The 27,542-nt window shown below is 42.7% G+C and overlaps 1 protein-coding gene across 1 annotated transcript in view; it reads left to right on the top strand.

The window, feature by feature from the left end:
• The window catches only part of Lrp2 (LDL receptor related protein 2), a 161,662-nt gene that overhangs the window by 103,755 nt on the left and 30,365 nt on the right, over positions 1-27,542 (top strand). Inside the window, exons 41-60 of the mRNA XM_021193735.2 lie at positions 238-396; positions 1,199-1,488; positions 2,375-2,578; positions 3,279-3,521; positions 3,934-4,059; positions 5,519-5,641; positions 7,150-7,281; positions 9,389-9,590; positions 12,203-12,498; positions 14,614-15,130; positions 15,570-15,722; positions 16,170-16,340; positions 17,144-17,367; positions 20,573-20,750; positions 21,437-21,633; positions 22,260-22,505; positions 23,491-23,619; positions 25,018-25,137; positions 26,357-26,473; positions 27,002-27,118. Of these exons, the coding sequence (XP_021049394.1) occupies positions 238-396; positions 1,199-1,488; positions 2,375-2,578; positions 3,279-3,521; positions 3,934-4,059; positions 5,519-5,641; positions 7,150-7,281; positions 9,389-9,590; positions 12,203-12,498; positions 14,614-15,130; positions 15,570-15,722; positions 16,170-16,340; positions 17,144-17,367; positions 20,573-20,750; positions 21,437-21,633; positions 22,260-22,505; positions 23,491-23,619; positions 25,018-25,137; positions 26,357-26,473; positions 27,002-27,118 (3,944 nt within the window). The remainder of the gene's footprint in view (positions 1-237; positions 397-1,198; positions 1,489-2,374; positions 2,579-3,278; positions 3,522-3,933; positions 4,060-5,518; positions 5,642-7,149; positions 7,282-9,388; positions 9,591-12,202; positions 12,499-14,613; positions 15,131-15,569; positions 15,723-16,169; positions 16,341-17,143; positions 17,368-20,572; positions 20,751-21,436; positions 21,634-22,259; positions 22,506-23,490; positions 23,620-25,017; positions 25,138-26,356; positions 26,474-27,001; positions 27,119-27,542) is intronic.

Raw genomic sequence — 27,542 nt, 5'->3', positions numbered from 1 at the left:
GAATAATAACAATAGTGTAGAAACTTTCACAGAGACAGAGCTTTTAGTGACCTTTCCTGGTCTGATTTAAAGCATCCGTTTTGGCAATGTAGTCTGGAAAAGAATGGAATACTTCTTTACTTACCTATATATTGATGGTTATTACGATCAATGAATGTTTCCATTGTAAAAAGTGGAAAGGTTTTTTTTAAAACTTCCTTGCTGTGAATTAATTATGCCCTCTGTTTGACTAACTAGGTACATGTATTGGACTGACTGGGGTACCAATGCCAAAATTGAAAGAGCCACACTGGGAGGAAACTTCCGGGTCCCCATTGTGAACACCAGCCTGGTTTGGCCCAATGGACTCACTCTGGACCTCGAGACTGACCTCCTCTACTGGGCGGATGCTAGCCTGTAGGTGACTCTCAGTTATGTGGCTGTTGGACATAGAAGGACCTGTTCCATGCCATGAAAATCTGATAAACCAGAGAGAGGATTGCCTAAATGTAGCATTGGAGTTTTAGGAACTATCTATATCCCAAATCTGTATGTCTAAATCTCTGCATCACCACATGTAACTATAAGTATAATGGAATCACTCAATTTCTGACTGTAGGCATCAGATTTGAATAATGTGTCTGTTGGTTTGGGTTCTCTTTTTCTCTGGCATGCTTCTTAGCAAATTTCACTTGCAAACTCCCTTTTAAGCACTTGTAACATAATTATGGGATATCTCCAAGTAACTACATTGTAGTGATCCTGATTGAGGAGTTCAAGAGATGAAATGATTTTGTTCATTACAGTTGTTTGTGTGCATGTTCATTTCGCTGCAGATGCTGGCCTTGTGATGAAATATTCCGATTCTTTTCCTACATACTCTCATTTGAACCACAGCAATGATGTTCTGAGTCTTTCTAAGTAAATTCCTCAAAGTAACCAATATCAAAAAGGAAATAAATTCTTTTTAGTTTTTTGCTGTTTCACATCAGGTCCTATGCATTAAGCAAATCCTTCCTTGGATTGTTCCTTCTTCTAATATTAACATGGCTCTTATGAAATGATGTATGTAGGCCATTGGATGAGTCAATAAGACTTACCATCACCAAGAAAGAGACACGTGTCATGTCTACATTACTTGACTAGCCGTTTGAAGCAGGCCTAACCATTATAATTCCTTTTTCCATTTATCAATTGCTTTTCTTTCTCTTTGCTTCAGGCAGAAAATAGAGCGCAGTACTCTCACTGGCTCGAACCGAGAAGTCGTCGTCAGTACAGCCTTCCATTCCTTTGGCTTGACTGTTTATGGCCAGTACATTTACTGGACAGACTTTTACACCAAAAAAATCTACCGTGCTAACAAGTACGATGGGTCAGACCTGATCTCAATGACCACTCGTTTGCCCACCCAGCCTAGTGGCATTTCTACAGTTGTCAAGACCCAGCAGCAGCAGTGTAGCAATCCTTGTGACCAGTTCAATGGAGGATGCAGCCATATCTGTGCTCCAGGTAAGGGGCTGAGCAGGAAGATGAAAACAAGTATTTAGTGACAAAGACCGTCACAACAATGACAAGGACACTTGGCGAGGGAGGCTGCAAGGGTATTACCTTCAAGAAGAAAAAGAAACTGAAATTCTTGATTTCAGGTTATTTATCAAGTGTACTAAGGGTTATATTTTGACATCATTGTATTGTGGGTTTCTCTTCCGTTCTATGTGGACTGGCTTTGTAAAGGCAGTTTAAGTGGAAGCTTGTTGAAGGGAAAGAGTAAGATGAAAAAGGTTTGGCTTTCTGACTGGAATAGGATTCCATTAATGCAATTTTTTTTTTTTTTGTTTAGGAGCTATCGTTTCTAGTGTGATATTTTAGGGTGAAATATAAATCTCATTAAGGACAGTTTCATAGGAATGTGTCTTTGTGAATTCTTCCATGGGAGTTATTGTGTTGTAGATGGGCAGCGATTGTTTTTAATGGGAAGAGAGATCAGAATGTGAAAGGTAGATGGTGTCTTAGGGTTTTACTGCTGTGAACAGACACCATGATCAAGGCAACTCTTATAAGGGCAGCATTTAATTGGGGCTGGCTTCAGTCCATTATCATCAAGGCGGGAACATGGCAGCAGCCTGGCAGACATGGTACAGGAGGAACTGATTGTTCTACAAGTTCATCTGAAAGCTGCTAGCAGAATACTCACTTCCAGGAAGCTGAGAGTATTATAACTGACACACCCTACTCCAGCAGGGCCACACCTTCTAATAGTGCCACTGCCTGGGATGAGTATATATACAATCCATCACAGATGGTGTTTCATCTCACAGATGTCATAAACTCCACTCTGAAGGAGTCTAAGAAAGGCTCCTATGCTCATGTTTTTTTTTGCTTCTCTCTGTCCCAGGTCCAAACGGAGCTGAGTGTCAGTGTCCACACGAAGGCAGCTGGTATCTGGCCAACGATGACAAGTACTGCGTGGTGGACACAGGTGCCCGCTGTAGTCAGTTCCAGTTCACCTGCCTTAACGGGCGTTGTATCACTCAGGATTGGAAATGTGACAATGACAACGACTGTGGTGATGGCAGTGATGAGCTGCCCACAGTGTGTGGTAAGCTGGACTCAGAGTTAGTGTTTGGAGCTAAGATGTCTTTGTGCAACTGTTTGACATAAAACACCGTGTATGGATGGCTTTTCTGTTGGAGCCAAAAACATTCACTCTGATAACCCAGGCTGTATTTCTGTTTAATCGCCTCCATACAGATGAGTAAAGTCATTAGATTAAAATCCCGGCATTAGCATTTCTCGTCTCTGTAGAGGTTGGAAATATTGCTCAGGTAGTTCATCTTTAAGACAGTGGTTACCAGAGATCTTGTAAGAAGAAGAGAATAGGCTGTGGAGCGTGACAATAAGGCACTATGTGCACCAGGGGGTTGCTGTTTATTACATTTATTATCATTTTATTACACTGTTTCTGACTGTCCCTGCCCAGTTTTTATGTCACTGGAGTAAGACACAGTGGGCCTTCAAGGGGATTTGTAATTGGGCACCTTTCTCTAACAGTGTGCTTTTACATGCTTTTCTGCATTTGAGATAAACTTGAGAAGTGAGATTATGTACAAATGAAGTGACTTTCATGGCTCACTTAAAATGCTTTCTTTCTTTAAAGGCACTTTGCATCCAGTCTGACTTGCAGGCATTTCTGTCTTAGAAGCAGAGACAGATTGTAACCCTAGGAGTGTTACAATGGTAACGTTACAAATTGTAACCGGAAGGCGCCTTCTTCTCTCCCTGCCCTTTCTTCCTCCCAGCCTTTCACACGTGCCGATCAACAGCCTTCACTTGTGCCAATGGGCGATGTGTGCCTTACCACTATCGCTGTGATTTCTACAATGACTGCGGGGACAACAGCGACGAGGCGGGATGCCTGTTCAGGAGCTGCAACAGCAGCACAGAGTTCACTTGCAGCAACGGGAGGTGCATACCCCTCAGTTATGTCTGCAACGGCATCAACAACTGCCATGACAATGACACCTCGGACGAGAAAAACTGCCGTAAGTGTGTCTAAAGTCCTTCCTTTGCGGTCCGTGGTCCTACGTTAGGACACAGGAGATGTTTCCATAAAATCTATTGCTTTCTAAAAATAATAAAAAAAAAAAACCCTACTAAGTGTTTGTAATAGTCAATTAAATGACTATAAAACTATATCTAGCTAATATTTGAATTGCTTGCTTAATTTGATGGCTCTGTATATATCTGCTAGATTAAAAACTCACTTCATGAACATGTTTCTCTACCACCCTGGAACCAACTTGGGTCTCTCTTTACCACCAGCAGCATGAGCTATGCTTCTTGCTTACTTAGAACTGATTTGGACCCTTCCCTGAGTCTGTTAACTGAGTCGACGTTGTTTACGATATACTTGGTAGTTCTGTTCCAAGTGTCTATCTGGTTGTCTTTTTAAAGCGCCCCACACTTGCCAGTCGGACTTCGCCAAATGCCAGACTACAAATATTTGTGTTCCCCGAGCTTTCTTGTGTGATGGAGACAATGACTGTGGAGATGGGAGTGACGAGAACCCCATTTACTGCGGTGAGTATGACAAAGCTGCGTCGCCCTCTGTGGGTCCAGAGGAGTGACCGGGGCAGCACAGAAACACCCTAGCTTTGATATTGAGCCTGTAAGGAGATGTGGAAGGCAGTTGCTTTAAGATATGAGTGGAGTGGTGGGAGAAGTCTCCTACTTGAAATATATTTTTCTGGAAACCTGTTAGTATCCAGGCCTATAATCCTCAATCTGTATTTGTATTATCAGCAGTTATTACTTCTGAATATTATGGTCGTGATCTTGAGTAGCTTAGTTTTATTGAAACAATTTCCTCTATGAACAGAGGAAGTAAAAAAAAAGGCCTTTCTTAAGTTTAATAATTTTGAGAATAATTAGTATGAGAAGATGTATCTTTTAAAAAAAATTTACCAATGTCTTGTAGCTGAATTTTTTATATCATCCTGAGGAAACCACAGGTTATCACAAAAATTTGCCAGAGCAGTAATCAGGTACAATAATGACAGCAGCCCAAAGAAACAGAATCTGGCTTACAGCATCACACAGGGTAGGGTAGGTTGGAGTTATGGCTTTTCTAACAAGTGTTTACCGGCAAATCCATCTGGCACTATTACGGCCCAGGCAAGGGCTAGCCTTGTGGAGTAGAATGGCAAGACCCCATTCAGGACAGAAATTCATTCCAATATCTGTGCCCACACAGTAGAAGCGAACATAAAGATCAAAGGCAGTCATCTCTCTCAGCAACCCTAACAATTCCGAGTTATAGTGAGTAGGTGAGAATTCTGTTTACTCTTGAGAATTATGATTAACAAATTGTGGTGAGGGACAGAATGGAGAGTAACATTATTTTAATCGAATTCACTTAATTAAAAAACCAAGCAGGGCGCGATGGCACACACTTTAATCATGGCACTTGGGAGGCAGAGGCAGGAGGATCTCAGTGAGTTGGAGGCCAGCCTGGTCTTCATACTAAATTCCAGGATAGCCAGGGCTAGGAATGTTGTCTTGAAAAAACAAACACAACAGACAAACACACAAATGAAAAAAACCAAATAAACAAGAAAAAAAAATCAAGACTTATTTTACACCATTTTACAGCACAATGCCATTTTTTGATATGTTAAAATCGAATCAGAATCAGTAGATTATTGGGACAGAACTGTCCTATTTTGCCTAGGTTGTCCTTGAACTGAGTGCAGGGGTCTTCCTGTCGTGGACTTGTTGAACAGCCAAGAGTGTTCACCTGGCTGGGTGCTCTTTGGAATTTCTAGCAAATAGAACTTACACCTTGTATTTATGGAGTCTTGAATAAAAATTCAGGAGAACTGGGAAATAGTTCCCTCTCGTATCTTATGCACCTGCAGCCCCATAGCAACTTATAGACAAGGCCTTTTCCCAACGGCAGCAATTAACTGGTTCAGAGATACAGGCAGATGGGCAGCAGACGGGAGTTTGCCGGTGTTTTAATCTTGTGCCTGTCCCCCAGCCTCACACACATGCCGCAGCAATGAGTTCCAGTGTGTCTCCCCTCAGCGGTGTATTCCAAGCTATTGGTTCTGTGACGGGGAAGCCGACTGTGCGGATAGCTCGGATGAACCTGACACTTGTGGTAAGAATCAGCAACCACGGGAAGCTTAGGGTGCAGTTAGAGAGGCCGGGGCTCCTCTCACATATCAAATGCAGGAGCCACGCTGCTGGCTACTTACTTTCCCTGCTCCTGCTCCCAGAGGGATGCCAGAAGTGTTCAGTAGGCGCTCATCAGTGAGCGGCTAGTGCAGGCACTGAAGGCAGCTGGGGAGAATATGGGGGCTGTTAGCTCATGATGATATATTGAGATGGTGATGCGTCCAGTGGATCGTCTGGCTTGCAGCTCAATTCTAGCTGACTCTCAGTTGGAGTTTAGGAATTTTGTCTGAGTCTTTTAAGACAGTAGGGGGATCCAAAAGTGACTGGATTCTTCATATAGGGCTCAGAGCAGGCATACCTTATGTTATTTCTTCTTCTACTAACGTGCGGAGTGAGGCGCCGCGGCCCTGTTTGGTAGCTGGAGGCCCATGTTCCTTGTTTGTATTCAAAGCTTGCTTTTTACTGTCACAAATCCTCATATGCATCGATGCATATTCACTGTAAGTAGTTGTATGCATTTAAAGATGTAATTTCTGAGTTGCTTTTTTTAACCCGTTATAAAAATCCTTGCTATGTAGTATCTAGAAAAGTATGGTTACAGACTAGTGACTTGTCTGTATAGATGAATGTTGTCACAGGTCGTCCGTGGCTACTTTCTTGTTTCGTGTTGGGATGGCAATACCAAGTAGGCATGGCAGACCATGGAGCTACAAGGCCACCTCAGTGTTCTCTACTGAGCTGAGAAGTCTACTCATCCTTAAGTACAGTCTTCATACCCTGCTCTAATGATGTATCATATTCCTCAGATTGGTATATTATCAAGCATTTTTCTCTTGTATTATTGTACCACGTAACATCGTACATAAAGCCCTTGTCTGGGTTGTTCTTTAGCATAATTTTAGAGTTAAATTCATGCTGATTTACATTGAGTTAATTCTATGGCTGATTTCTAGCAGTTCTTTGTTTTATTTTTGCTTTTGTATCCTCACTGCAACACTGAGGATCTGCAGAGAGAGGAGATAATAAGTGTTAGGTGAGTTTATACCTTTGAAATTATTCTAATGTGTTCTCGTGTTTAACACACATAAGTAAGAATTTTCAAACCAAAGTCATAGTAACATCAATTAGTAGTTGTGTACTGCATCACACACCGTAATAACCCAAGTGTGTCCATATATCTTATAAACTGCACTTTGGTTCACCGTTTTTCCCTGAGTCTATGCAGCTCACTGTCAGCCTTCTCTATGTGTCTGAGATGATGTTATACCCCACCCTATACTGCTGCACCGTAGACCTCTCCGTGTTTTTCTATCACATTTGTAAAATCATTTGTAAAATCAACTCAAAAGGTTCTGAGGGCCGACAGGTTCCATGTGTTCCTGATGTGTCTGTGAGTAAGCCTCTCATGGACATAAACCACGTTTGAATGTCCTTGCTGGAGACTACGAAGTAGCCGTCCCAGTCTTTTCATGAGAGTTCCTCTCTTGTCAGGGCATTCTATGAACAGCTGCTCAGCCAGTCAGTTCCACTGTGATAACGGCAGGTGCATCTCAAGTAGCTGGGTCTGTGATGGTGATAATGACTGCGGAGACATGAGTGACGAGGACCAGCGACATCACTGTGGTAAGTGAAGGCGGGTAATTCCTCTGCAGATTCACATTCCAGGGAAACTCAGAGCCAGTTACCATGGTTGGAGGGCCCAGTTGTCAGAAACTCCTGTTGAGTGAATGCACACTAACAGAATGCTACCATTAATTCCTGCTGTTGGACACCATCGCTTACATTTTACCATGAGGCAAAGTGGCTCGGTGCTCATTCTCCTTCACACCCAGCTAATGGGAATTCTGTAGTAGGTGACGGGAACACGGTTGGTCATTCCTGACAACAGTGTGGCAGCCAGTCACCCTGGGAGCTGTGATGGGGTTGGGATATTGTGGTATTCATCAGTGAGTTCATTACTGAGTACCACTGTTTTTCTTTTTTCAAACAACGTATTTTGATTATATTCTTTCTCCTCCAACTCCTCCAAGATCCTCCCCATTCCAACCCACCCTTAACCAAGATGCTATGTGCAATGGATACCCTAACGGTAATGGAGTGTAAGCGGCTATATCAGTATTCCATGGCAGGCTCCATGCCCGAGAGTAGTCAGCCAACACAAATGAACTCAATGGAATTTTTGTGGCTTTTGTTTCATTTTGCTTAGTTGGAACTTTTTGTCTTGGCCTTTTGTCTATTGACTCTTTAAATTTTTTGCTTCTTGTCTTTTTTGTTGTTGTTTTCTGTTTGAGAGAAAGAGAAAACATAAAGTTATGGGTTTGGGAGGTGAGGAGGATCTAATAGAGGAGCTGGAATAGGGGAAGATATGATCAAAATATAGTATGAAAAAGTTTCTTAAAACTATTTTAAATTATAGAAAACGTGGTTACTTTTATAACACTAGTACTACATTGTTTTTATTGCCAGCAAAACATGGAGTTGCTACCTGAGGGGCTTTAGTAAGCATTGTGTCACCTTTCCCGCTTAGCACAGTAAGGACAGAGGTTCCTGGTGCTTGTGTTTGGTAGTGAACTCGTTTGCTGTGGCCAGAGCTCTACACCTGCTCTGTCACTGATGATTTACATGAACCATTTTCTCCCTTTTTCTTTTACGTCTTGTTTGTGAGGGGACTGAGTAAGGCATGACTGATTCCGAATCAGTATTCCCATTCCTTCCCAGTTGCCTTTCTGGCAACTCTGGCCTCTCTTAACTCTCCTCTTCGTTTGTGCGGTGCTTGCAATCTGTATTCAAAAGCCTCAACTTTTTAGAGGAGAGAGGTCTCTTCTGGCTCTCCGACTTTGAGATGTCCAGGTAACCATTTGGAACTCAGTTTTCTCACACATTAAATTGGCACCAAGATAGTAATCTCATTTTGTACTTATATGATTATACAGTGGAATATGAGGTATGGTGTGAAAATGTAAGATGTTTGTTCAGTCCTTCGGAAGAAGGAGGGAAGGATTGTAGGAGCCAGAGGGATCAAGGACACCACAAGAAACCCCAAAAGTCAACCAACCTGGCCTCATAGGGGCTCCATAGAGATTGAGTGGCCCATCAGGGAGCCTGTGTGGGTCTAACATAGGCTCTCTGTATATATGTTACAGTTGTGTAGCTTGGTCTTGTGGGATTCTTAACAGTGGGAGCTGAGACAATCTCTGACTCTTTTGTCTGCTTTTGGGACCCCTGAACTCCTCTTGGGTTGGCTCATCCAGCTTTAATATTAAGGGAGGAGCCTGGTCTTATTGCAACTTGATATGACATGTTTGATTGATATCCCTGGGAGGCCTGCCCTTTTCTGAAGGGAAATGGAGAAGGAGTGGATGGGGAGCGGGGAGGGAGAGAGGGAGAGGAGCGAGGGAAAACTGCAGTCAGGGTGTACTATATGAGAGAATAAATAAATTATAGAAAGGTATTTGTTCAGATTTTTAAAATGGAAGTCATTTTCTGAAGCCTTATGGGAAAAATTTTTTATGTAAATCTCACAGAAAAGTAGGCAGAGTTTTTATGCTGAGGTTTTGCTTTTGAAGAATCCAGACTCAAACAACTGGGATAGGTCTTAAGAAGTATAAGAACCTTTGAAGGTATTTATAGTCCTACCTTGTCCATCTGTTTCGTGAGAGTGTTAAAGACGATAAGATTATACAGAGAGCATTCCCGAGCTCCGAGGGATTCTTGTCTGCTTTGGTTTCAGAGCTTCAGAACTGTTCCAGTACTCAGTTTACCTGTGTAAATAGCAGACCTCCCAGCAGGAGGTGCATTCCACAACACTGGGTCTGTGACGGTGACGCGGACTGCGCGGATGCCCTCGATGAGCTGCAGAACTGCACCATGAGAACTTGCTCTGCCGGAGAGTTCAGCTGTGCAAATGGACGGTGTATCAGGCAGTCATTCAGGTGAACTGGGATTCAAGCACATCCCTCTACACCCCAAATATTCACGGGGGGCGGGGACGACTCACGCATTAGGCACAATGGTCCCAGGAGGCTCTAGGCTATCCAAGAAAATGTTTGACTTCTTTTGAAATCCAGGTCAGAAAAAGTGTTTTAATATGCAACATATTAATACACGTTTTAATAGCGATGTGGTTATTTATGTGTTTTTATGGATGACGTGGTCCAAGAAGATCCCAGGGTCCGTGAAAGCTATAATGTGGCCTTCCACAGAGAGGCAGAGAAGGACTTAACTTGACATTAGTTGGTGTGTCTCCTTGTCTTCCACTTGGGGGCAGGCATGGCTCTAAGAACTGTTTCTGTATTTGCTCTCTGCTTTAAGAAGAACAGCTCCGTAAGTACACTTGGCTCAGGGTCAAGACAGCTAATGTCGAGTGTCAGGTGAGAAGGCCAAAGCTTCTGAAAATAGGGATTCTTATGTAGAACATTTCAAGTTCTTGTCACTGTCTCAGACAGAGTCAGCCCCACAGCGTGTTGCTTTGGGGAATCTTGTGATTCCCTGTGATGTGGTTTCTTACCTCTCTCTCCAAATGGGTCTCTTAAAATGAATTTTGTTTTTGTAGTATCCAGCCTCTTACCACTATGTGTAGTAAATCTCTGGCTATAGAGGAATAAAGGGACTAATAGAAGCCTCGATCAAAATGAAGCAACCTGGAAAGGGGTTTGCTGATGGGAGAAAGTATTTGATGTTGTAGACATTCCCTAGATGTAGGCACTAGGCATTTGGATATGTGGACCTGAGATAGAGGTACAGGACCCACTCAAGGGTTAAAAAGCACAGGGACTCGTTCGGGCATCAGGAACCATCAGGTTTCCATGACTAGAGTAGGAGACAGAAAGGTCAGAGCATCAGAGGCCTGAGGCAAATGCCCCATTGATAGATGCTGAGATAGATCTGGAATGAAGGATGGCCAAGATTTTTGTATGATGGTATCTTGAAGAGGAAAAAACAGTCCTGCGCTATAAAAGTTGAGACATCACCAGTGGGGTCTCAGCATACTATACAGTGGATGGCAGTGAATAAGGACAGTTGTAACCCAGAAAGTGTATTTGCAGTTGTTATTTGGGCAGTCAAAGTAAGTCATCTGCCTGTCTAGTTAAGAGTTCTGCTCTAGTTTCAGTAAGGAGTCAATTCCATTGCCCTTAGATGTGAATATCTGAACACCCAGGGCTTCGTTTTGGTTAGACTGGGCTGTCTCTGTCCCTTCTACCCCACTCCTATTCCCTCCCTTTCTACGGCCTCTCTGCTCCCACACTTTCAGGTTTTTACTGACTTTGGTCATTTTTCTTTCTTTCTCCCTTTTTTTCCTGCTATCCTTGCATTTTCTTACTCCTCATATTTCTTTTTTCTTTCTGAATTTCTCTTTTTTCTTTCTGAATAATAATAATAATAATAAACAAAACAAAGCAAAACAAAATAAAACTGTTCTCTGGAAACCTGAACTATAGGGCCCACCCAGATCCTATAGATCCCCGCGACATCAGAATCCTATATATCTAAGTGTAAACTCTCCAGCCTGGCGGTGTGTGTGCCTCCCCCATTTGACACTGTGGGACAAGGGGATAACTTTCTTTTTGACACATTGTGGTGGTGCTTGCTGAGACCGGGTTATGGCAGGAGTGCTCGCTGGAATAATGGGATGCACTTGTGCCAGAAACCTGGTGATTTGCTCGATGTGTAAGCTGGTTTGATTTTCTGGAAAATGAAGTGCATTAAGTCTGCTTTCTTTGACCAAGGCTTTCTTTATAGGTCTACGCGTGTGCCTTAGGTTTAAATCATATTGGCAGTACCCTAGCTTGTGGATGGCAGCTCTAGTTAGCAGGCATGGTCAGTGCACAGCTGTAAAACTGACTATATTCATCTTGGGTGCCTTAATACTTCATGACCCTCAGCCCTTATCTCCTGGGCTCCCTTCCATCATTTAAGGAATTATCATATATTAGCATTGTCTATATTTATCCTAAATTCTTTTATACACATGATAACCTGTCACCACGACTCTGTTCAGTAAGCATGGCTTTGAATGTGAGTATGACTCATGGTATCTCAGGAAACTGTGTCATACTTAGGACCTGGGAATGATAGGTATCAGAACTAAGACTACAACATGCAAATTTGCCATCATTTAATGATAATCTACTGCTTTTAATCTTCCTATTACCATAACTAACTCACATATCATGAAAAATCCCAGGAGAATTATATGAAGAGGTCTGCCGACACAAACATTACCCCAGTGGAGAGATAAGTGTTTTATCCAACAACAGTTCTATAGGACACAGAGTTCATGCTGAAGACTTGTATACAATGTGTCTGTCTGGATAGTTCCATAAAGCTATTCCATGAGTTACAAATTTATAAATCATGTTATTTGGCCTATAAAACAGTGAATCTATATTTACATTTATTATGCAGCCACCAGCAACAGGGGAATTCATGCAGATGGCCAAATGGATTGTTGCAGAGTTGGGTTAATGCTTATTTTGGCGGTAGAGAGCTAAGGCACTGTAATCTTGTTAAAATGGTCCCCGTGGTCCTTTGTCTCATAACACAGGTGTGATCGGCGCAACGACTGCGGAGACTACAGCGATGAGAGGGGCTGCTCGTACCCACCATGCCGTGATGATCAATTTACCTGTCAGAACGGGCGATGTATCACTAGGTTCTTTGTCTGTGATGAGGACAATGACTGTGGAGATGGGTCGGATGAACAGGAGCACCTATGTCACACCCCAGAACCCACATGCCCCCCTCATCAGTTCCGGTGTGACAACGGGCACTGCATCGAGATGGGGAGAGTCTGTAATCATGTGGATGACTGCTCAGACAACAGTGACGAGAAAGGCTGCGGTGAGTCCGGGATGGGGAGGGCAACTGTCTTCTCTATTGCTTCCTTATGAATAGATAGAGGTAGGTTGGTTTACCAGGTAGAGCAATATTCAGGGTGTCCTTTAAGAGAATCGCTCGATAAGGTGTGCAGAATGAAGAGAATATGCAGGTTCTCCCAGGGTCCCCAGAGTGAGTTCTTGGCTTGCTTTTCATCTTCATCTTTGGGAGACTGGAACATTTAGTCCCCTCTTCCCACTGACAACCAAGTGGAAGGAGGCAGCTGAGAGCAGATACGAATTGTGCCCGTTTGAATTTCACACTAGCAATGGGTCATGCTCTCTGTGCAGTTTACTCTTGCCTCTTCTCTTCTGCATGGTGGCATTTCTGGGGGTGGGGGTGGGGGACATCAAATGGTTTAAAAGCAGCCCACCACTGGTCATTGAGTGTTCTCACTAAATACATTTGCCAAATTGACTCAATGTGTGTGTGTGTGTGTGTGTGTGTGTGNGTGTGTGTGTGTGTGTACATGCACATGCATGTGCATGTGCAGAGAAATCTAGAATGAAAATACTATGGAAATTTGTGGAATTATAATTACTTAATTATTTCCTGAAGTACATAAAATTGTTAAAGTTTTTATCAATATTTAAAAATATATTGCATTTTAAAATGTCACGTTTTATTTAGATGACACACATGCATATAGTATGATAAAGTTTTTAATATTAGTTTTAATGAAGATAAGAGTCCCATTGTGGTTTATTTCTGTTTTTTATTTCACATATTTATTAATTTTGCTATTTTGGGACTGGGACTCACTTTGTAGCTCTGGCTGGCCTGGAACTCACTGTGTAGGTCATGGAGAACTGTCTGCCTCTGCCTCCTAAGTGCTGGGATTTAAGACAGACAATCATGCCCTGATCTTTTCTGAGACCTGATCTTACTGTGCAGTTCAGTCATTCCTTGCCTCCTTCAGTCTTTCAAGTGCTGGGGTTACAGGCTCACACTGCCATACCTGGTACTCTGTAGGAACCAAATCCTTTGTGATGCATCACTCAATTTTAATGTTTAACTTGAAAAGGAAAGTCTGTCTCACAGGCCTATTAAACATACAAACTCATAGCCAGCAGGATTGCTAATTAATAATCTAGTATACGTTATTCTTTTTTTGCAAACAATAAAACCAGCAGATGGCTAGAGAATGAATTGGTTGGGGTTATGTGGTAAGTTAACAGTTGAAGTAGATTTGGTTGGATCATGAGTTTCGCATTTGCCATTCATTAAAAAAATCTATATTCTCCTGCTTTAGGGTAGACCCGGCTACCTGTTACAATGTCAGTGCTTCGAGGGACCTGTCTTTGGGCACATCCCACCCCATAAGGCAGATGTATATATCACACTGGTAGCTTGTGATTAGTCAGTGTCACACCACTGAAGTGGGACGTGTTACAAGTGGGCCACCTCTTGCCTTGTTTCTTCTTCCGCCATTTTGTGACTAAGCTTACTGAGAAATGAGCACAGTGGTTTGTGACTAATGTCCCAGCTGCTTGGGAAACTTTAGCTGAGTGTTCAAGACTATTTCTGTTTAAAAGTGCTAGTGGCATTAGTTGTTAAGATCTGGGGTAAAGGGTTAAGAGTGTGCTGGGTATCCCTATCATTTTGTGCAGGTGACTGAAGAACCTGTAAAAAAATCTATGACTGCTATTGATGTGTATTATACTGTTCATATGCATATATCCATGTGTATACATGTTGAGTATTTAAACGTTTCAGTCATGCTGTGAACTTTGAAAAGAAAATTTACTTTGTTGCACAGAACTTAACAGCCTTATTAGATGAGAGACTTTAAATTTAGTTTTTCTCCAGTTTTAAATATGTCTTATTTAAGGTAGTTTGACGATAGAAACTTAATAAGGAATTCTATAAATAATGGGAGGAAAAAGATTGAGCTGGGGAGGAAGTTGAAAAATCACTGACTTTCGAACGATCAACATGGCCTCTTTGAAGATCCCAGTGGCCTCTCCTGTTATGATTTGCTAAGAACTGGCACCGTATGGTAGGAGTGTTGATTTTGAGTGTTGATTTGAGTGTATGGCTGATAGTTTAGGTTCTCTAGTAACTGTCTTTTGCCTGCAGGCATTAATGAGTGCCAGGATTCTTCAATCAGTCACTGTGACCACAACTGTACAGATACCATAACCAGTTTCTACTGCTCCTGTCTTCCTGGGTACAAGCTCATGTCTGACAAACGTACTTGCGTGGACATTGACGAGTGCAAGGAGTCACCCCAGCTCTGTAGCCAGAAGTGTGAGAATGTCATAGGCTCCTACATTTGTAAGTGTGCCCCTGGCTACATCCGTGAGCCAGATGGGAAGAGCTGCCGGCAGAACAGCAACCTCGAGCCCTACCTCATCTTCAGCAACCGTTACTACATAAGAAACTTAACTACAGATGGCACGTCATACTCCCTGATTTTGCAAGGATTGGGCAATGTTGTGGCCCTGGACTTTGACAGAGTAGAGAAGAGGCTGTATTGGATTGATGCAGAGAAACAAATCATCGAGAGGATGTTTTTGAATAAGACAAACAGGGAGACCATCATAAGCCACAGGTTAAGACGTGCTGAAAGTCTGGCTGTAGACTGGGTCAGCAGGTAAGAACACAACCTCTGGTACGGGTTCTTGTTTTTCTTTGTGTTTTGGACAATGTTTCTTTGTCGTGGACCAGCATATGTTTGAAGAAGGGACACTGGGTTGGCAGAAGTGGACCATTGTGCCTTGGCTTAGGGGATTCAGGTCCCACTTACCCAATGAGCCATCTCTCCAACCATGGCGATTTACAAAACCATTAGAAATTCTGAGTTTCTCAGGGCAATAGGGAATTGCTTCTTTCAACTTAGGTATGTAGAAATATTTGATAACCTGTCCTGTTTCCCCGTGTCCTCTTTGGTTTGAGGAAGGTACCATGGAATATATATATATATATATATATATATATATATATATATATATGAGAATCTTAGGGAGTTCAGGTAGGAAACGGGGCAAATAAACAAAGCGGCTACCATAGTAACCACTGTCCTTCCATTGCAGAAAACTCTATTGGTTGGATGCCATCCTAGATTGCCTGTTTGTCTCTGACCTTGAAGGTCGACAACGCAGAATGCTAGCCCAGCACTGTGTGGATGCAAACAATACCTTCTGCTTTGAAAATCCCAGGGGAATTGTCCTTCATCCTCAAAGAGGGTATGGCTCCTCTGTAATCTTGGGCCTTTTCTTTCATGTATTCAATCACTTGTTCACGTAACTACTTATGGATCAATATCTTGCTGGAACCTGTCTCTGTTTTCTTGCTTGGTGAATGTGTTAGTGCAATGAGCAGCATTCATTTCTCATTCAAAGGATATTTAACAGATGGACTCTTGTCTTTATCTTTTCCTCTTTTGAGTCACATTTTGAGTTGTATGCATGGGAGATTGTGGTATTTCTTTAGTGGACTCCCTATATCAAAGCCACTGAAATACGCAAGGGTTCATTTTGAGGACTGCGGGTCACCATCCTTATTGTCATGAATCTTTTGCCAGCCCTCTTTCCTTTCTGAGACACTCTGAGATGGGAACTTCATTTCTTTAGATGGAGAAGAGCTGTATCTTTCGGTTTGGGGGTCTGAACCCTCTGTGCTTGCCCCTATAGGCATGTCTACTGGGCAGATTGGGGTGATCGAGCATACATTGGAAGAATTGGCATGGATGGAACCAATAAGACTGTGATTATCTCTACCAAGATCGAATGGCCCAATGCCATCACCATTGACTACACCAATGATCTCTTGTACTGGGCAGACGCTCACCTGGGTTACATCGAGTATGTACCTTGGGTGGCGGGGGGCGGGGAAGATGAACTAATTACAAACTAGCCGGGTTGTGTTTTCAGAGAACTCATCTCAACAATCGCGTGTTCATCTTCCAACTGGCCTGTGGACTCAGAGTCACTCTGAGCTCCCTTCTCATGTATCCCACACTGGCCTCAAGCTTTCTGTGTGGCTAAGGATGACTTGTAGTTCCTTAGTGCGTACTAGATACAGGAAGATGCATGGAGCTCTATAGAAACAAGCAGAAAGAGAATGGTTAGAGTTTATGGCTAGTGAAGACAGGATAGCAGGAGCCTGTCAAATTGACTCAGCAATTCAGAGATGTTCTCTTCTTGTAGAGGACCTGCGTTCACTTCTTCCTAGGGCCCACGTGGAATGGCTCACAATACCCTGACACTTCATCTCTAGGGGTTTCTGATGCCTCTGGCCTCTGAAGGCCACACACACACACACACACACACACACACACACACACACACACACACACGCGCGCGCGCGCGCACGCACATCTACAAAACTAGAATGATGCTTACTTATCTCAGGAAATCAAAAGTGCTCAATGGGCAGAGCCAGCATAAAACATTATTAACCCATAATACCTAAACCACAGCTATGAACTGGTGATTCTGTCAGTCTCTGTGGCTATTGCAGTCTTTGAGTATAGCTTTTAAGCTTTGATGCCATTTGCCAAGAGATCAAGAAGGGTAGAATTTTCCTGATTGATGGCTTTACTCACTGGTCCTGGAGGACACTGAGAGGAGAGGGGTTGCTTATGTGCTGTTCCTCCTACCACCAGGTTCTCTGATTTGGAGGGTCACCATCGACACACAGTGTATGACGGATCACTGCCCCACCCCTTTGCTCTCACCATTTTTGAAGACACTGTGTTTTGGACAGATTGGAATACACGGACGGTTGAAAAGGGAAACAAATATGATGGATCAGGTCGAGTCGTGCTGGTGAACACAACGCACAAACCCTTTGACATCCACGTGTTACATCCATACCGGCAGCCGATTAGTGAGTAACTGGTGGACTTCGGGGGTATTGCTTTAGGGAACATAATTTGCAGGAACTCATTGACACTTGTTAATGTTTTCTTTGAAACATCTTTTGAGAATTAAGAGGAATTCATTTCCCTACTTATAAATCACATGTTTATTCTGCAGTGCTGGGCTAGAACCAGGTCCTTGTGCCTGCGAGATGAGCACTCTGCCAACAAGCTGCATTTTAAGTTTTTAGCTGTAGGCTAGGTACATAGCTAAGGATGACCTTGAACTGACAAGTGGCCTCCTCCTAAGCGAATGACAGGAATTCCCATAGCTAATATTTTGGTGAGAGGACTGTTGTATTTTAAGGTGATTTAAATATCAACTGATTCCATCCCTAAGTACTTTGAAAAGTAAGAACATTTTGTAGCTCTATCAGTATGCAATTATAGCACCTTTAACAATCATCCCTTAATAACAAATAAAATTTAGAAGAAAGTTGTAGTCATTATGAAATAGTTATTATATCTCTGCTCATGGCAGCTTGGTTTGAGTCACACAAATGTTATTATTCCCCCTCTTCTGAGAAAATAATGGTGGGGGGAAGAGCATACTCCATTCTGTAAGTTTTTATTCTGCTTCATGCAATTAAAGTTAATCAGTCTTTTAGAAATAATGTGGGAGAGATTTGAAGTATACTTTTGGGGATGCAGATTGGCTTTTTGGTGTCTGCTTTGTTGTAATGTCTTGTTAAACACATCTTTTGTTTTTGTTTTTTTTTTTTTTTCTAATTTTGTTATGCCTTGACTAGCTCAGTGCCTGGGCACTTCTAAACCTCCTCACAGTCAGCACATTCTCCTCTCCAGCGGTACTGACTTAACACTTAAATATATAATTTTATCTTGATGTCCTGGCTCCTCTGGGAGGCCCCCTTATCTTTGCTCTTCAAGCTGCTTTCTGGGCAGCGCTTCTGGGGGCTGCTTTCCTTCTTGTACCTCCATTTCTGCCATTGTGCCCTCCTGTTCCTCCCTGACGTGGTCCATCCTATTCCCTTCTTCTGGCTTTCTTTCCTCTCCCCTTGTTTCTTCTTCTGGGATCCTAGAACCACCCCCCCCCCCGCCGCCTCTCTCCAGCCATTAGCGGTTGGCTCTTTATTGATAAATCAAAACTCAGTTGGAGACAGGGACCTTCGGCATTTGGACATGCAGATTCCCATTTTGGGGGTTTGAATCAAGGCAAAGCATTAGAGCCAATTCCCAACATCTCACCCTTTCTGTGTAAATAGAAAAAAGGCTCTTCTTTCAGACATAAATTGAGCATAACCGTAGCAATTATGTAAATTACAAAGTATGATATACAATTAACATCCAGTCCATCATATTTGTCAGTTAGATAAAGCACTCTTCCTTCTATCCTAACTTAAAGAACTTACAGTATTATACCTGAGTTATGCTCTGGTTTTAGCTTGCATTAACATCTGAAAAACATTCTTTTTAACCTATGTCATCTCTTTCAATGCTACACAACTTTGATTATGAAACTATAACTAGTCTTCAATCCTGTCAGAAATCTGAGAATGAATTATTACCTGAATATGTAGTTAGCATAAAAATATAGCTTCAAAACTTAAACAAATAAGAGACAACTGACTACTTGGACAGTTCCCTAATTTCTTACAATGTTGGAGCATCTGTCTTCAGCCTTCTGGCCCAGAACCATTTGACAAACCTTGAAATGAAGCAGGTACTGTGAAGGACTAGTTTGCTCTGTATTGGCAGAGCTAAACTGTCAACTATCCTGCATTGTATGTTATTTCCTGGACAGGATTTCTTGTCTGTAGATGAATAGGGCAGTTCTTGTCCAACGGCTACCTTGTCACAACTGGAGCAACTCTATATGGAGGTTTTGATGCTCAAATTCTTCTTTGAAGTAGAATGGGGAAGCTGTCAGGAGCAGACCCGCCTCATTGTCAAATGCTCTTTTATAATGAAATAACATTAAATGTCACATTCTGTGGATCTCTGATGTTTTTGAAGACTATCTATGTAAAGTATATCTGAACTGTTAAACCTTAACTACTCTTAGCCATTTCTATTTGAATAATATCGAAAATGCTTTATTATAATTAAATCAGAATCTAATATAACCATAAGTTTACTATCTGACCCTTAACTTGTGTTACTTAATCATCCTAAACAGTGTGTAATAGCAGTTATTAGAAAGATTGGGTCTAAGCCCTGTATTTTTAAATGAGTTGCAAATTTTGAATCAATATAAGAGATTTATATCAATGAAAACCTTAATTCTATTACAATATATAAATTCTGAACCAATTTTTCATCACCTCTATTCAGCAGTAAGAAGTTGTGAAGAGTTGTTACCCCAATCTCTTGGATTATGGTTATTTACAAATTATATAGAGGTTGTCACTTTAAGGGATAATTTGGGAATGGTCATAATCTTGAACAGGGAGGAAATAGATGGGATGGATTACTAAGTTTATTCTTGAACAAAGTATTGTGTAGCCATACGGTAGAAATCTCTATAATTGATGCAAAATTGAAGTTATAATTTCTAACATCTGACAAACTTAGAAGTAAAGAAAAATGAGGGGCTGGTGAGATGGCTCAGCGGGTAAGAGCCCCCGACTGCTCTTCCGAAGGTCCTGAGTTCAAATCCCAGCAACCACATGGTCGCTCACAACCATCCGCAACGAGATTTGACTCCCTCTTCTGGTGTGTCTGAAGACAGCTACAGTGTACTTACATATAATAAAAAAGAAAGAAAAATGAGAACTGTCACCATAATGGTATTCAATATCTCTTTCTGGATGTTAATAGTCTTCATATGGTCTTACTGGAACTTAAGTTAATCTTTGTCTCTAAGGGGAGACCAAAAAACTTAAGACACTGCACAGGCTATTCATGCATGGCTCTGGCATCCAGACTTTTGTTGTCCCAATCAATCCTTAGGATGAGACATACTTGGTGTATGAGTGTCTTCTGGGGATCACAACTCGTATTTGAAATCTGGCATAGAATGCAAGCAGTATTATAGATTACTTTCCCTGGACTTGGAGAAACATCAAAACCACTATCTACGTAATTTAAATGTTGGTATAGTGATAAAACTGGCAGCATTCTCTGAGTTAAGGGGTGATAAATTCCACGTCCAGCTCTGTGTGCTGCTAATTGGCGATTGACAACAAATTCGTGCTTTCTTCTTCTATTTGGTAGTGAGCAACCCCTGTGCTACCAACAACGGTGGCTGTTCTCACCTGTGCCTCATCAAAGCAGGAGGGAGAGGATTCACCTGCGAGTGTCCCGATGACTTCCAGACCGTTCAGCTTCGAGACAGGACACTCTGCATGCCCATGTGCTCCAGCACGCAGTTCCTGTGTGGCAACAATGAAAAGTGAGGCGCCCGCTCCCCTTTTCAAATTGCCTTGCCTGCCCTTGGGCATACATCGACCTTGAGAGTTGGACAGAGATTTTCTGTTGGTAGTTTTTGAGATGAATTCTTGCTGTGTAGTTCATACTGGCCTATAAGTCATTCTCTAGCCCATGCTGGCCTGAACCTCACAGCAATCCTCCTGTTTCAGCTTTCTGAATGCTGGGAGTATAGGTTTCCATTAGCTGAGATTTTGGCTAACTAGTTTGGCTCATTAGTGGGACTAAACTTTCTGTCTAGGTAAGATCTTTCTTGAGTAAAAGGAATTTGTTAACTAAAGAGATAAAGAAGTAGAGTTGACAAAGACTTTTTTCCATTCTGTAGACTGTCTGAAGAAGAAATTGTGCCCCCCCCCCCCGCCACTTCTTTCTATTTGTTAAAGCTTGATTTTTGGTCCAGGATGGGTTCAATCATGGAGAAGGCGTCATGTGACTTTACCATATATCTGTCATGACATAAGCACTCAATAATCCTTAGAACCTCCCAGCTTTCCCAAAAATACTCAAATGTCTTCCTTTCTAAAAATGTAATTCTATTTGACTCCTCCCCACCATCACTTGGGATTCAGCATCTAATTAATTTCTCCTTGTGGACATTGCTAGGTCAACGGCCCTCTGTGCGTTTCTACAGGTTTTACTCTCTTTGTGCAGGTGTATCCCCATATGGTGGAAATGTGATGGACAGAAAGACTGCTCTGATGGTTCTGATGAACCAGACCTGTGTCCACACCGCTTCTGCCGTCTGGGACAGTTCCAGTGCTGGGATGGTAACTGCACGAGCCCCCAGGCTTTATGCAATGCTCGCCAGGATTGTGCCGATGGCTCTGATGAAGACCGTGTTCTCTGTGGTACGTTGGGTTCCTTTCTGGACCCTTCTTTGTCTGTTTCTGTAGTTGATTTTGTAGAAGCAACACAAAATCTCATTCAAAAACTCTGGAGAAAAGTTAGGGCCAACCCTGTATGCATTCTAATAGAGGATTTTAATTTGAACCTTCAAGGTCAATAATAAGTATCTAGATGTCTGGTTTTCTTCTATGTGCTGGTTGCAGAATCCTCCTTGAGCTGACATTGAAAAGGAAACTTTCTTTCTCTTCATTTTAAATGAAGACCATGTTTTCTCTTTTATTAATATGGTTCCCCAACTACAAACTAAAAACAGAGTGTCAAAAGTAGCAATAAGCACAAACTTTGAAGACAATTAAATGATAGAAAACAGGGTTAGAAGGTGTGTTTAGCATCTGGCCCCCAATTCTGTGTGAAGAAAAGGACACGAACTCACAAGTCTGATAAAAGCCTATTATTCTAAATAAGAATTAAGTCTCCACGTAGTTGTCATCGTTACCAGGAACTACCCGAGAGTGTAAAATCCAGTGAAAGGAAGTTAAAATGGCTTTCTCTGGACACTACCTGTGTGAAGTGGGACGCTCCCATTTTTGGCAGCTTCGCGACTCGTAACCAAACGCCCTGTTTGCAGAACATCACCGGTGTGAAGCCAACGAGTGGCAGTGTGCCAACAAGCGCTGCATCCCTGAGTATTGGCAGTGTGACTCCGTGGACGACTGCCTGGATAACTCAGATGAAGACCCTTCGCACTGTGCTAGCCGGACCTGCAGGCCCGGTCAGTTCAAGTGTAACAACGGACGCTGCATCCCGCAGAGCTGGAAGTGTGACGTAGACAATGATTGTGGAGACTATTCTGATGAGCCCATCCACGAATGCAGTGAGTTCCCTGGGGTGGGCCCATGCAAAAAAAAAAAAAAAAACCAAGGCCAGTAGACAAGCAGAGGGGGACACGTCCCTCTGCCCCAGTATAAGAGAAGGAAATATCCTTTCTTGTCTTTCCTTACAAACTCTATCACTACAACATAGAGCACAGTTGAGTGGTTTCTATTTGTAACCAGACCTTGGCCACACCTCCCATGCAAGGCACTGAGCTGTCCAGCCATGCAGAGCACGACAGGGAGCACTCATGTGATCCATGTGAGAAACACTGAGGTCAGGAAGGTGAGGCCTCTGCATTGCAGGTAAATAGAGTGAGGCTAAGGTTAAGTTCATGGTCATATTACCACAGAACCAGCATTGCAACTCAAGGATTTTTACTTCAAACCAGGTACGTGCCCTGCCTTAGTTAGACTTTTGTTGCTGTGAGGAGACACCATGACCACAGGAGCTCTCAGAAGGAAAGTATTTAATTGGGGTTTGCTTACAGTTTTAGGGGTGCATGGCGGCATGCAGGACGTGGTGCTGGAGAAGTAGCTTAGAGTTCCATATCTGGATCCTCAGGTAGCAGGAAGAGAGAGAGTGACACTGGGCCGGGCTTGAGCTTCTGAAACCTCAAAGCCCACCACCATGACGCACTTCCTCTAACAAGGCCACGCCCACTTCATCAAGACCCCACTTCCTAACAGTGGCACTCTTTATGGGCCTTTGGGAGTCTTCATTTTCATTCAAACCACATGCCCCTTCCAGTCTAAAGTACATCACAACCCTAATGAATGGGACTGAGATAACAAAAAAAAGTTAGGGCTCTCATGTTCTGCTCATTGAACACATCGCACCTAACGGAGATGTCTGTTTAGTGGTTACGTGGGAATTGTTGGTTGCAGGCATCAAGTCCTCTATGTAACCACAGCAAGGAGCCTTCGGGTGCTGTTTCTAGCAAGACTGGTGCTTCCACTCTCATTTCTTGATTTCTTCCTTTTCAGTGACTGCTGCTTACAACTGTGACAACCACACAGAATTCAGCTGCAAAACTAACTACCGCTGCATCCCGCAGTGGGCAGTGTGCAATGGTTTTGATGACTGCAGGGACAACAGTGACGAGCAAGGCTGTGGTAGGAGGGGCTCTGGGGTCTGGGGAGGGGCAAGAGAATGTCAGTGTCAAGCGCTGCTCTCATAAGGATAGATGTCCCATCTTTTTACCTCTGGAAAGGAGCTTGGGGTCATTGGGGGAACTGTCATCTTAAATGACATCTGGTCCCAAAGCAGATAAGTTAAAGATGATATTAAGATGTTAGGAGCCTTGCTGACAGGAGCCTGATATAGCTCTCTCCTGAGAGGCTCTTCTAGTGCCTGACAAATACAGAAGTTGATGCTCACAGCCATCCATTGGACTGAGCACAGGGTCCCCAATGAAGGAGCTAGAGAAAGGACCCAAGTCGCTGAAGGGGTTTGCAGCCCCATAGGAAGAACAACAATATGAACTAACCAGTACACCCAGAGCTCCTAGGAACTAAGCCACCAACCAAAAAGTACACATGGTGGGTCTCATGGCTCCAGCTTCATATGTAGCAGAGGATGGCCTAGTTGGTCATCAATGAGAGGAGAGGCCCTTGGTCTTGTGAAGGCTCTATGCCCCAGTATAGGGGAATGCCAGGACCAGGAAGCAGGAGTGGGTGGGTTGATGAGCAGGGGAAGGGGGAGGGGATAGGGGAAGGGAGTTTTCGGAGGGGAAACCAGGAAAGGGAATAACATTTGAAATGTAAATAAAGAAAATATCTAATAAAAAAAGATGTTAGGAGCATGTTTAATTTCTTCCAGATGTACAGTCCTTATTCATACATGACATATCTAAATAGCTTGTCTGATCTCACAGATGGTAGATGATACAATATGGCACAAAAGAGTTATTTCCAAATCTGGATGTATTATTTCATGAACATCATATTTTAAGTGTATTTGTGATGTTTCTAGTCATCTAGTAGGCAACTGTAGTCGCTCTGGAAACATGGAAACAAATTTAGGCAAAAAAGGACAAGTTTAATGGAAATTGTCAAAATCGGGTCTCTTGAAACCAAAGGGTCTGAATGTATAGTTTAGAGAGAAAAAAAAGATAATGGGTTATCTTAATAACACTAGTTCTAAAAAACTAAAGGTGGTGTAATAGAATGTTCTAATGACTCCATTTTAAGCTTCTGACAAAGTTTTTGCATCTTGTTGCCAATTAAAAACTTGATATCAAATGTAATTTTAGAATAGTTTCTATAAAAGGTAATAGTGGCCAGGCACATGCCTTTCTTTAATCCCTGAGGCAGAGGCAGGCAAGGCAGCCAAAAGATACCCTTCCTCCCGCAAGGTAATAAATCTACTTTCAAAATAGAGGATGGGTAAAGGTTAGCTAACAGAGAACATCCCAGTGTCTGGGTTCTTCAAGAATATGGAAACATAATTCTCAGATAAAATGAGGCGGGGACCCTAGCTTACAAAGTCTTGACCATGATTGTGCTTTGTAGAATCGGTGCCGTGCCACCCTTCTGGGGATTTCCGGTGTGGAAATCACCACTGCATCCCTCTCCGCTGGAAATGCGACGGCATTGACGACTGTGGAGACAACACAGATGAGGAAAATTGTGGTGCGTGTGCTTAGGATTTTGTGACCCCATGAGCCGCAGGGTCTTTATAATTCATCCATTCCTCCTCAGAGGGTGGGATGCCAGTTTGTTGGGCCATTTTCTCTGGGCTATGGAAGTATATATTTTCCAGAAATGCTAATCAGGCAAGCTTCTGTGAAGGGGATATTTGATCAAGTCGACTTTGGTCTGTTACACACACACATACACACACACACACACACACACACACACACACACACACACACACGAATAGGTGACTGTTTTGGTAGCAGGTGTAATGACTTAGCAATGGAACTAGAACCTGAGGGGAGGAAGCCAGAGAACTAGATCGAGCACGCCAAACTCAGTATTTAGTTTTGAATGGGAAGGTGTGTTTGGAAAATACACCCCAGTCATCATTTATCGTCACTGGCTCATGGTATGTTTTCAATTTCAAGTTTCTTTTTAATTATATCCTTTTCAACTTCAAAAGTCCTCAGCCTTGGCTAGAGGAATTCTGGAGAATTAGGGTCTTGATTACACCTATCTGTGTCAACCACCTAAGACCTGTTACACAAAGAGTGTTCTAGGAGGTTCTTCTCAGCCCTGTGGGAGTCAGAAAGAGGAAGGTCACAAGCCCAAGGCCTCCTTGGATCATAGTGTGAGTTTATGGCCAGCCTGAGAAACATAGTGAAACCACATACACACATGATGTCTGTGTGTGTGTGTATATATATGTGTGTGTGTGCATATATGTATTATATATGTGCGTATAGATCTAGTCCAAGAATGTAACTCAGTGTTAAAATACTTGTCCTTCATGGATGATGTCCTAGGTTCAATTTCCACTACTATTACATGAGCAAAAAGATAATAAAGTTCATATTGAATACCGTCATTGGTTAGCAAGAGTTTTGCAAAACTTCTTAAAGGTCATTATGGATTTGAAATTGAGGCATAAGATTGTTTGTTTGTTTGCTCCCCCCCCCCCTTTTTTTTTTTCAAGAAAAGTTCTCACTATGTAGCTCAGGCTGTCTTCGAACTCAGTATGTAGACCAGGCTGACCTCTGCTTCCCAAGTATTGGGATTAAAGGCTGTGCTACCATGTCCAGTGAGGCATAGGATTTTGTTTTAGAATGTGACTGGATCACAGGACAGAATGGGGTACCCAGGGGCCCTGGCCAGCTCCCCAGGTAGGATTCCTGGTGCACACTGATGGCCTGGTGCCTCTCCTTTTCAGTTCCTCGGGAGTGCACAGAGAGCGAGTTTCGATGTGCTGATCAGCAATGCATCCCCTCTCGATGGGTCTGTGACCAAGAAAATGACTGTGGAGACAACTCGGATGAACGGGACTGTGGTAACTATCGGGGAACACAGAATCTTATACTGTGACGCTGTGGAGACTTTGTAAACCAGTGTTGATAAGTTCTTTAGTGTGCAATGACATATAATTTTTGTCCTGTTAAAGTTCCACTTAACATGGTATCATCTGCATTTTCCGTTCTTTATGTTTAACTTACAATAGTCTGATTGTGGTGACAGGAAAGTAAGAAGGGTACCTGTGAACCTGGGGTTGAGCACAGAGCATTGGGACAGACACTCTAAAACTGATTAAGTGGTGGGTATGGGTGACATCATATAACTTTGAAACTATTATTTCTGAGGAGGAGTTTAAGAGCCGAGGGTACCCTACAGGGCGATAGGAGTATTCATCTCCATATGCTGAATGGAGAAACTGAATTATGAGTTTGTCTATTTTACTGACGGTAAGGAGAGTTCACTATGAGTCAGCCATGGGATATGGATAGGAAAGGAGCAGTAGCGTCTGTGTCCTGTGCGCCCAGTTCTATGAGCTCTTCCGAGATTTATGCTCTTTTCTCTTCAGAGATGAAGACCTGCCACCCTGAACACTTTCAGTGTACCAGTGGCCACTGTGTACCCAAGGCGTTGGCGTGCGATGGGAGAGCAGACTGTCTGGACGCTTCTGATGAGTCTGCTTGCCGTAAGTGGCCGCTCACTTGAGGTTCTGTGTATTTCAGTGCAATTTAGACACAACCCACTTCTTAGTTTAAAAGCCTAAGTATGTTCTCTTCAGCCTTCTCATGACATCCAGTTTGCCTGAGTCATTATTTCCCAGTGGACTTAGGATCCCTAGTTGTTTGTAGTGGTCGTTCAGTAGTTATTTACAATATAGCCTTTTGTTTTGTTTTGTTTTTTTTCGAGACAGGATTTCTCTGTATAGCCCTGGCTGTCCTGGAACTTACTTTGTAGACCAGGCTGGCCTCGAACTCAGAAACTTTTGATGATGCCGTTGCCACTTCCTGAAGTTCAGGGAGGCACTCAAAGATGATGGGAAAGACAGTTTCAATACATGTGGCAAGTGGCAATTGGTCAGAGAGACACAGTATAGTGTTCTCTCTGTAATG

The sequence above is a fragment of the Mus pahari genome, chromosome 3, assembly GCF_900095145.1.
Source record: "Mus pahari chromosome 3, PAHARI_EIJ_v1.1, whole genome shotgun sequence".
NCBI lineage: Eukaryota > Metazoa > Chordata > Mammalia > Rodentia > Muridae > Mus > Mus pahari.
This window is presented reverse-complemented; position numbering and strand designations above follow the sequence as displayed.